At 39.8% G+C, this 11,226-nt stretch overlaps 1 protein-coding gene across 1 annotated transcript in view; it reads right to left on the bottom strand.

Annotated features, from left to right (window-relative positions):
• Positions 1–3,170: 3,170 nt before the first annotated feature.
• The window catches only part of cltcl1 (clathrin, heavy chain-like 1), a 21,970-nt gene continuing 13,914 nt past the window's right edge, over positions 3,171–11,226 (bottom strand). The window contains 16 exon segments of the mRNA XM_020593672.1: positions 3,171–3,215; positions 3,700–3,726; positions 4,668–4,889; positions 5,147–5,317; positions 5,594–5,704; positions 5,802–5,933; positions 6,021–6,170; positions 7,341–7,575; positions 7,577–7,605; positions 8,116–8,280; positions 8,365–8,522; positions 8,607–8,799; positions 9,157–9,340; positions 9,433–9,578; positions 9,677–9,799; positions 9,892–10,126. Of these exon segments, the coding sequence (XP_020449328.1) occupies positions 3,186–3,215; positions 3,700–3,726; positions 4,668–4,889; positions 5,147–5,317; positions 5,594–5,704; positions 5,802–5,933; positions 6,021–6,170; positions 7,341–7,575; positions 7,577–7,605; positions 8,116–8,280; positions 8,365–8,522; positions 8,607–8,799; positions 9,157–9,340; positions 9,433–9,578; positions 9,677–9,799; positions 9,892–10,126 (2,311 nt within the window). The 3' untranslated portion in view covers positions 3,171–3,185.

The raw sequence follows: 11,226 nt of genomic DNA, 5'->3' as shown, positions 1-11,226 counted from the left end.
AGCCACTGGAGCAGGAGAGGCAGTTAACATAAGCTGCTGGCCTGATCACACAAACAAACAAAACACACAATGTTACATGACCCATAAAAGTGAACTTTTTACAACCAAGTTTTCATTGCTATGTGTTTGCATAGCACTTTGTCCTTATTTCTTAAACACTGACTGAAACTGTTACCAATTACTCTAATTACAGGTTTAAATAATGCAATTTTCTGAATCCAATACAATTAATCAGTGGCTGCAATACCCAGATTTTAAATCAACCGATCGCCACAAACTCTAGCATGCAAGTCAAGTCCTTAAATATACTGTAATTAATATAAACATGAAACAGTAAGCTAGAACAACAAAGTCATGCAGGTTTGTGTTCTGCTTGTTCAACAGCTTCTGGACAAGCATTGCTACTGGTTGTAGCACCAGGATTAATCAGCAATGTGATTGCCGACTCAAAGCTTTCTGCTCAGCTCTGTGTATGAGGAGCTCAGCCCCACCCTCGTGTAAACACAGGGAGAAATACAGTAGAAAAGCAAAGCAGAACCGACCACATCAGCTCTTCAAGGTCTGCCAAATTATGAGCATGGGAAGCTCCAGGTTACAGTTCTCAAAGTTCCCATGGTGCAACAACACTGAGGGTGGCACAGTGCCTGTAAACCTACCGAACACAATCGGCTGAGGCTCCGTCACCTCCTCTTCAGTTTTCCTTTGGCTTTCTGCCTCCTCCAGTTTGTCCACCTGAGGGCAATAAAAAGAAAAGAGGTTCAGATCAGATATCATTCACTCATTGTACACAATAAAAGAGTGTTATATACATTGTAGGTATATCCTGTCAGCTTTGCAGCCTGATTATACTTAAATCCAAGAATATATTTTGAATGCAAATATCAAAAAGTGTCCTTGTCAAATGAATATAAAACAATGTATTTTCAATAAAAAAGAAAACATTGTACATAAAAGATTATTGCTAGACACCTACAATGTAGTGTTGGCAGTGATATGCCCATTTTATTTAAATGTCAGTTTCTGATTTAATATTTAATGCTTCACTACACGTTTTCATTTCATATTAAATAAATACTGATAAAGAGTAGACAACACAGCAGAATTATCAGACCCACTTCTGAAAGAAAGTACACAGAGTAATTAAAAGTGCAGCTAAGGTGTACCTAAGAGAGGATGCCATGCAGCTTTGGTAAGAATTTCTAAACCAGCTTCCAGTACAAATGTTAAGTCAACAACTAAAGGGTCTGTTCAAACAAATCACAAATAACAAAATAACCACTAGTGTTATTGAAACATGCAAACAGCAACTGCTGAGTCCCACAGCAATTATCACCCCAAAGCAATAGCGTGGGGGGGGCATCTATGCTGCTCAAAGCACAAAAAAAACTCATAAGCAAAATATCTTTCCAGATACAGTGTCCCTGTTAATCATTATCAGTTTTTGACAGGTGTAACCATTTTAGTAGAAAACAGATTCCAGCATAAACTGTTGACAACAAGGTCTGTGGAATATGATGAATAACAAAATAATTATTAAATATTATACACTGATCAGCCATAACATTATGACCACTAACAGGTGAAGTGAATAACAATCTTGTTACGTTGGCACCTGTCAGTGTGTGAGATATATTAGGCAGCAAGTGGACATTCAGTCCTTGAAGTTGATGTATTGGAAGCAGGAAAAAAAAAAACAGGCAAGTGTATAAATCTGATGGCTGACGACAGGGTCAGAGCATCTCCCAGGTCTTGTTGGGTGTTCCTAGTTTGCAGTGGTTAGTACCTACCAACAGTGTCGAAGGAAGGACAGACAGTGAGGCAGCAACAAGTCAATGGATGCCCAAGGCTCACTGATGATGAGGCTGATCTACTGTAGATTCAACTTATAAAATCCTTTTCAAAAGATTCCATTTTGTTTAAATCTTTGTTAAAATGGTTGAAAATGAGAAAAAGATGTACATTGGTCTCTATGAAGAGAAACATTCAGCAGCTATAGGGGTGATATCACACCTAGAGTGGGGAGGCTGTTGAAAGCAGCCAACTTAAATAAAAATAAATAAATAAAAAAAACTTGTTCTAACGATCCAGTTTTCACTCCTTTCACACGTTTTTCACTGAATGGTCGACATCTCTTCCTGATAGTAGAACTATGGAAGCAAACCAATTCACAGAAGATGCACAGTGAACTGCAGAGAGACACGAGCACCAACCACCTGCTGCATTGGCTCCTGTGTACACAATGTTATGCAGGTGGTCATAATGTTATGGCTGATCATTATGTGGAAAGGGTTCGCTTTTGGTTTTTTGATGTCATTTCTGAATATTAGATTCACACCGATGGGACAGTGATAGATACCAAACCACATGATATCTAGATACCACTGGGAAATTTGTGATTTGTATAAACTGACTCTTTAAAAGTAGAACTGTAGTGGGACACAAGGTTAAAGAAATATTACTCTTTATTGAGCAAAGAAGCTCGACATGCCTGTATGCTAACGCTACACTTCCAGCCATTCTCAGTTAACGGTCTCATAATGACAGCTTCCACATGCATCCCATGCACAACTGTACGCAGACTTTTCCTGACAAATTTTCACAGCGTATTTTAAATCAAGCCACATATTAGAGGCTCACAGGTTAAGTTCCTCCCTGCCAGACATACAGTAGTACAGTGAGTTGGTTGTAGTACCAATTTACTAGTGAACAAGTGCGAAGAAATAATAATGAACTAAAAGTCTGAACAAAATAGTGAAGAGATTAAGCAATGTGTAAAGCACTTTTCTCTATATGACTAAGAAATATTAGTGGATAAAAATTATTTCTGAAATGCATATTTGAAATACTGCACGCATCAGTATAAAACCAATATAGGTACAACCTCACTGTCATCTTTTACATACTCAAGTACTTTGAAGTAAAAAGGAGTCTTGAAGTACTGCATTGACTGGCTGATCGATTCTTTCTCAACTAGATTGATGAGTGAGTTATGGAACAAAACACTGTTCTCTGATTAGCCAAAACAAAGTGAAACGTCCCCATGCATAAAAAGAGGGACTCCATAACCTCTGAAGTTAGTGTTTGTATCCCTGCAATCAGCTAAATACCTCAAAGTAAAACTTGTTATCCTTAAGTTAGAAACACAGTTATGCATCTAACAAGCCTGCGGCGACTTGCTCTCTTCATCAGTCTTCGTTTCTGGTTTTTGGGGAGCACTGGTCAGGTGAAAAGATCACTGTCAATAACATGAATCTCATGAAACTGTCAAAATATTAAAATATGCCACTTGATTCTAGATGCAGCCCCAAGAGAGAGGAGTTAGAAGGTAGGAGGTTAGGTCAGGATCCTAAAAACACAAGGTGGTGCACAAGCTTTGGCTCCAGCCATCAACACAGTGTTTAGAGTTAGGTGCTCTCGACTTCATTAACACATAGTAAAGACAACAATAAGTCTCCCCCAGAGGATAATTTAGAAAGTGCTTCCAGTAGATAACCTCAAAATTTATTAAAAATGCATTGTGTTGGTGCTGAAGAGGAACAAAAGCTTGCACACACACTACTACAGTTCTCCAGGACCAGAGCTAGTTAGGCCATACTCAGTCAACAGTCCATGCTAGGTTCCTACGTCAGAAACCTAAGAGATAAGTTACAAGAAACAGACAGACAGAACACACAGGAGAAAAAAAAGAGGGCCAGAGACCATCACCTTCGCTGCAAACTCATCAACCTGGAAAAGAACCCAAAGAGACGACCTCAAGTGACCTCACATGTCTACAGCTTTTAGGAAATTACGATGGCCAGAGAGAGTTCACTGGTAAATACTTATCATTGCTTAAGAAAGCCCATTGTGCGTCATCACATCTGTGTAAACTAAAATCATCAGTATGTTCTTTTATGCCAAATCTCCAGAGATGCTACAGACCTATTGTATACTTCTTACATAAGGACAGGTTTCTACAGGAAATAATGAAGGATAAGGCTGGTCATTTTCAGCAGCGCATTGTCTCTACTCATGGTTAATGTCGGTCAGCTGTCAGTCCTGGATTAGCTTGTTCGTCTTTGAGATAGATCTCAGTCGTTGTTCAAAAGTGATTAAAAACAATGAGGGACACACACCGCTGTACTGGGTGACACGATGTTTTTGTAACGAAACCCTAGACCCCACTATGTTGCCCCAAAGGCTCCAGGTGGCCACAGTGTCCTAAAGTTAACACAAGTCAGGGTCAACTGTGCATGAAAGAGATCTTTCACAAGCTCTCAGCTTGGTTTACAGTCCACCAGCTCCACACACTCGGGTCTGCGGTTTGCTAATGAAGAAAGATGTCACTCAGTGCAGCACTGTGTTTCACGGATGTGTTTTTAATCATTTTTGATCAACAACACGAGTCTATAGCACAGATGAACAAGCTAATCCAGGACTGATGGATGTTAACCATGAGTAAAGGCAATTCATTGTCCGGTCGTGTTGAAAATACTGTTAATATAAAAAAATAACTGGCCTTATCCTTTAAGGAAAATAAAACTAGTTCAGTTTTTTTTTTATACAGTAAGAATACTGAATTTTAAACTTGTTTAAAGAAATATACAATTAAGCTTACTTTTACCTTAAACCAGAAACTAAAAAGCAATAAAAAGCATTAACTCTTTATATTGCTTTTCAGTACTAACCTTTGTGAGGTACTCTCTCATGACCTGAATGAAGTACGGCATGGCAAAGTCCATGATGTTGTTCCTCCAGGCCAGCTCCAGCACCACATCGGGGTGCAGCAGGTCATAGGAGGCAAACAGGCAAGCAGCAAAGCATTCCTTCCTGCCCTCCTCCAGGAACCACTGGAGCAGGGTCTCTGCCAGCTCAGCATCCTTAGACTCTGCAGCGTAGAGCATGGCATCCTGGGAATGATGGAGAAATACAATCAGTGGTGATATGGCTTTTGGTGCAATCATTTTATCGTCCAGTCTTCTTCACCTGATGCTAACTGGTCCATGCATCTATCTCAACATACTTGATATCTATCTAACAATAAACAAACAGTGCCACCTATAGAAACATGGTGGTACTTGACATTTGTGATGAACATTGCTGTACATACAGTATATATATGAATTTTCTGTTTCCCAGATATTGCCCGTGAAGCTTATTTTCTTACCTTGTAGAGTTTGTCCTTCTTGCAGAGCTCTACACTCTGTCTCCAGCGATTGTTGCCTTTGTACAGGTAAGCAGCGATACGTCGGAACTCAATCAGTTCGTGTTTCTCTAACCTCTGAGCCAGGCCAATGGTGTCGAAGTTGTCATAGGCATCAATGGAGGCTCTCAGACCCTGTGGAATACACACACAAATAAATTACATCTTAGATCTAAAAGAAACAGCAGACTCTTAAAAAAAAAAAAAATCATCTGTATCCTAACTGCAGAAGCACATCACATTTCTCCAGAGTTCTTATACAGTACAAAGTGAAACAGTTTTCAAAATACATTGACTGAAGAAGCCGAAATAAACAAGTTACTGGCACATCAGAGATTCAGCTCTTATTCCTCAAGTGTTTATTTTGTCTACTTGCTGTAATGAACATCGGTAAGTGAATGGATGAGAAACCTGGTAGTCTTCCTCCTCTGTCAGGAGGTTGTTGAGCGCTTCATTGACAGACTTGTTGTTATGACTTTGGACAGATCTCAGGTAAGGCTTCACCAACTTCAGCTGGTTCACCTGGTTGAGCAAAATCAGCACATATCATGTCAACCATTTTTTGTCACTGTGTAGTAAAGCTAAAGAATAATGCAAAAAGTATGTACCATCTCATTACCTTGCTAAAAAAGGCGACAGCTCTGCTGTGATCCAACCGTGGAGAGAGAATGGTCAGCAGGTCATTCAGTAGGAGGGGTTTGTATTCCAAGTAGAAGTAAAGAGATTTGTAGTACAACTCCACATTGGCAACCTAAGGACAAAAAATGATGCATATAAAAATCACAAAAAATAAAAATAAAGAAGTTTGTAAATGAAATAAACATAAATGTGTGTTTACCTTAGTAATAATGTCTTTAAACAGTCCTTCTTTCCATGCGTCTGTTGGATGAGACATCATTGTGATAATCGCGTTGTCATACTCCTCGTATTTATCGTAAAGGAAAACCAGCTCTGCCCACAAGTGAGACTGCTCCGCTGCACGAAGAACCTGATAACCAAAACACAGGAAACAGAACATACTGAGGGTTCAGTGTTAAATTTAGGATTCAAAGAGTATTTACTGTGACTGACAACATCTTGCCTGTTAAAATTTAAGGGCTCAAAATTGGGATAAATGAGGGACATCAGATGGCTCTTTTAAAAGATAATTAGGTAATGTTTATTCACAAAAACAAAAAAATAGAGTCGGCCAAAGTAAGAAAAACACTCAACTAGAACAAAACCCTGGAAAGACAGAGGCTACAAAACCTTCAGCTCCTTTACTAATGGTTTTGTCAGTAAAGAAATCATGTTACTGTGACTTGCTTTTAAATACTCTGCATAGCATCTTTAGGCACTTAACTTTTTAAATCAAGTACATTCAAGGTAACAAATCATATCGAAGACTACTCAGCAAGCTTTCAAGGTCTTTTTTCACCTCGATGACAAGGTATTTTTAAAGGTAGGGTTGGCGATTCTTTTCAGAAGCCTTTCTCGTTACAGATCTTGAAATTTTCTTTTCATCCCGATGGCAATGAATACATTTACCGCACTGACAACATAAAATCTGTCATCTCTGGCAGCAGCAGGGCTTTTGCCTGACTAATAATTTTACTCAGCACAAGCAAAAACCACTGAATGGTCTACCTGACTGTCAACCTACCTCCTACTTACATGCACCCTGTCCTTGCACAAGCCAAGAATCTCCCACAAGGCCAGGCAGGCAGACATGTTAATGCTCTGTTGCTAGTTAAAGCTAGCAAGCTATGGCAGAGAAGGTACCCAGAGCAGCTTTTATTCACAAATGGAGACCATTGTTACAGGCCAGGCCTTCATCTTAAAGATATGAAGCCTAATAGGTAATGTTGTTGTTAACAAAAGTTGCTACTTGGTGGAGGAATGTATAGTCCTTTTGATTGATTGATTTATTCTTTCAAACATGCAGAACAGAACAAATGAACAAATGACAACAACACACATAATTACACCTATCCAACCAATGCTAATCCAAAATCAGTTTGCTTACACCTATTACATGTTTGAATGGAGTAGGAAGAAGTCAGACTTATCCAGTCCTACCCCATGACATCATATTATACAAAATTTCATGCATCATTGGCTTTACTTAAAATGAAGATATTGTTGTAGAATTGTTTTGAAATGCACAGACATACTCTACCTTTGGAATGTTTACTCTGGACCAGAACAGCTCCAGGTGTTCCCTCATCTTCTGAGGTTTGAACTTAGAATAGAGGATGGCGAGCTCAGTGAACATGCCCATGTGGGCCCGCTCCAGGCCCAGCGCGGCCTCCAGCAGAGCAATGAGCTCCTCAAAGTATCCGCGGTCCTGATAGTAGCTGATCAGGTCCTCCAGCTCATCAGCGTGAATCACTATGTGGAGGCCACAGATCTGCCTCCTCACCATCCTCACATGCAAAGCATACCTGTTGATCAGAAGGAAAGAGAGGAGAGTTACAGAGAAGAAAGGAAAATTTACTGCACAACGACATTCAGGCGATGTCCTACACCACATCCAGGTTGGCTTCTGATCCACTAGTTGTCACGGGTCTGTGCATTTTCTAATAATTCCATTACAGAGGTGCACTTTGTCACATGTACCCTGTAAATATGATGGCAGGGCAGCACAGAGAGAGACAGGGATTAAATGTGTCGAGCACCTTCTTGAAGCCACTGTAATTTATCATTCAGTGCATATTCTAATGAGCATCTACAACAATACTAGATTATATTAGATTTTGAATATATCTTCATACCATAAAGATATTAGGCTGATAAGTTTACTAACATTTAAAAAAAACTACACCATCCACGAGGCTCTAACAGTGCCTCTGTGGCTAATACCTATTTCACATAACGTGGGATGGAAAACAGTGACAGAAAAGACTCCCACGTTTACAACTTGAGAGCATTCATCTGAAAATGGTGTAAGTTACCTCTTTCCATGTCCGTGTGCTGTTGGCTTTCCTGGCGCTGTCTACAGCTGCCTGGTACTCTCCAAGATGGACTAGTGTTGATGCAAGGCGAGCAAAGTTGGACACATTGTTGTACAAGAGCTTGGCTGCTTCGTACATACCCTCCTCATAGCATCTATCGCCCACCTGGAGAAGGAAAGAGAGGTTATCAGGTACATGTGCAGTTGAACATCCTGGCAAAGAAAATTACAGATGTAACGCTGTTCTTACCTGCTGTATGTGAGCGTTGTTGGGCCCACTGACAAACTCTTCCAGCTCAGCAAGACGGTTCGTCTTCGCCAGAGCAAAGATCAGCTCCGTCTCCACATACGACTCTCTTGCTTTCTTTCGAGCCATCTGGAGGAATTTAACCAAGTCTTCCCAGTTATCTGCAAAACACAAACAGCTTAAAGACCAGCTTAGATCAATCACCGCTTGTGTGTAGCAGAGTGATGCAGCAAAGCAAAACTTACTGTTTTTGCTGGCTGCATTGACAACCTCCATGTATGCTGATGGATCAGCGGCTTTAATATATGAGTCAATGGCTTCCTTGACCAGGTCTCTATGCAGCTGAGCTCTGGCTAATTGGCTCCAGACTGCGGGCTCATTACAGCGCTCAGCAAACTCATAGGCACGATCCAAGTTCCCTATGTGCTCTATCAATACCTAGTGTAATGTAGAAAGGAGAGAGCATATTACATAATCTGACAATGAGGCAAAGCATTAGGAATAAAAGTGACTTTTAACACTTTTAATTTACTATTTATTCATATCAATATGCAGAAGTTTAATCATTTCACTCAACAGTGATTAAGAGATAAACTGAAAAATTTGCAAATTAATTTATCTCAGACCAAAATCAATACTGTTCCATGACAAAAGACGCAACTTCTGCTAGAATATAAACAAAACCGATGCATAAATTAGGACTACATTTTACATATATCTACATTCATATACTACTGAATATCAAATAAAAATATACTGATTAGTACAGCTTGAGCAGTATTACATTTGGTTTACCTGTATGGCGGAGGTGTTGACATCAAACTTCTTGAAAATCGCAAACGCTTCTTCAAACAGCTCGTTGCTGATGGCAATATTAGCAATGTCTGGAGCATCATAGTTGTCCAGTCTGTTAATGTACTCCATCACTCGAGTGCGGTCTGCCTTGATGGCAGTCAAAATCAGCAGGTTCTGCAGGTTTCTAGCAAAACAACCAGAAAAAAGAGATTGTTAAAAAGATAAAGAACGTGGCTAAATTATTATAATGCCTCACGAGCTAGAAGCCTGTCTTACCTGTGTTCACTGAAGACAGAGTTATCAAGTACGATCTTCTCTAGCAGCTCAATCAGCTCATTGGGCAGGTCTGCAGTCATGAAGGCCTTGACTGTGATGGACACCTCCTCAGGGTCTTGGGTCTCTGACAGTGCTGTCTGCACCACCTGAGATGACATACAATTGAAAAAACAAGGTAGAAGACAAAAGCAAGCATTGAAAAATACCACTTATTCACAGCCAGTAGAGGTGGAGACAACCAGACCTGGTCGATGAGTTGTCTTCTGTAAGGATTGTTTTCTTCTAGCACGTTCGCCCAAAGCTCTGGGTCTTTCCGTCGCACCAGGTATCGAGCCTCACTCTTGAATAACGAGTTCTCATTGCACACCTGAGAAGAAAAGATATAAAGTGATTAAAGACTGATCTGTATTAAAATAGTGGTAATGATCATCTAAATGTTACACAATGTGATCTACACACTTTGATGAGGTCCAGGTCACACTGCCCTCTCTCATAAGCCACACAGGCCAGATGGGGGTCTCTCTTCTCGCAGTAGCGTCCGACCACAGCACTGTCGTAAAATGGGTTCTCCTTCAGGAAGCGCTCAGGTGTGTTGTTGCTGTCAATGTAGATCTTGGCCAGGGCATTGTGCGTAGCGGGCTCTTCACATCCTTCATGGATACGGGACTCCAGCCACGGCAGAAGCAGTTTTAACCTGAAGAGGTTATGAGTGTTTCAGAATATTTTTATTAACTAACATGGCACTGCAGTGCCATGAACCTTCTGGTATTAAACCTGAATTATACACTCACTGGCCACTTTATTAGGTTCACCTGTACAATCTGTGTTTATGAAAATGTTTCAGTGTTTGGTGAAATTGTCAAATGTATTCATTCACTTTCTTATTGAGGTCATAGTTAAAGGTGGTGTTATACTGGACTACATTATATTCAGAAGTGTTCCTAATATAATGTAGTCCAGTATAACACCACCTTTATGACCTCAATAATATTTATGACAATTTCACCAGAACTGAAACACTGAGTTTCACAAACAGATGTTAAGGTGGAAGTGTTGCATTGAACTGCATACAATTGTACAAGTGTACCTAATAAAGTGTATTTCTAGGCTGATGTCACTCGAGTTTTGTTGTGTAATGTCCTAACACTAGGTGGCAGTGTTGTGCATTCAGCAACATTTTTTTCAATGTATGTATCATTCATTTTTTTGATACAGAATTATATATAAAAAAACAGGATTTGTACTTCTAATAGCTTAATTAGATAAGAAACATCTGTCAAGAAATACTAAGAAACTGATTATTTTTCAATTAGGTATTTATTTTTTGACTTCTGTGACTTGAATATTACTGGTCTTCTTTTAGCAAGTCCTGTCTTTACTGGACAAATGAAGTGGTTGAAACAAAGCATAAACATGTCTTGCAGTCTACGTGTAGCCTCTATAACTACTACCTCTAGTTACAGTGAGGAACAGAAGTATTTGAACACCCTGCGATTTTGAAGGTTCCCCCACTTAGAAATTATGGAGGGGTCTGAAATTCACATTGTAGGTGCATTCCCACTCAGAGACAGAATTCAAAAACATTTTTCAGGAAATCACATTGTATGATTTTTAAAGAATTTATTTGTCTTGCACTGCTGAACATAAGTATTTGAACACCTGACAAAATCAGTGTTAATATTTGGTACAGAAACCTTTGTTTGCAATTACAGAGGTCAAACGTTTCCTGTAGTTCTTGACCAGGTTTGCACACACTGCAACAGGGATTTTGGCCCACTCCTCCACACAGATCTC

The sequence above is a fragment of the Monopterus albus genome, unplaced genomic scaffold, assembly GCF_001952655.1.
Source record: "Monopterus albus unplaced genomic scaffold, M_albus_1.0 scaffold20.1, whole genome shotgun sequence".
In the NCBI taxonomy this organism is placed as follows: Eukaryota; Metazoa; Chordata; class Actinopteri; order Synbranchiformes; family Synbranchidae; genus Monopterus; species Monopterus albus.
Note: the sequence above shows the minus strand (reverse complement) of the source record. Positions and strands in the feature narration are given on the sequence as shown.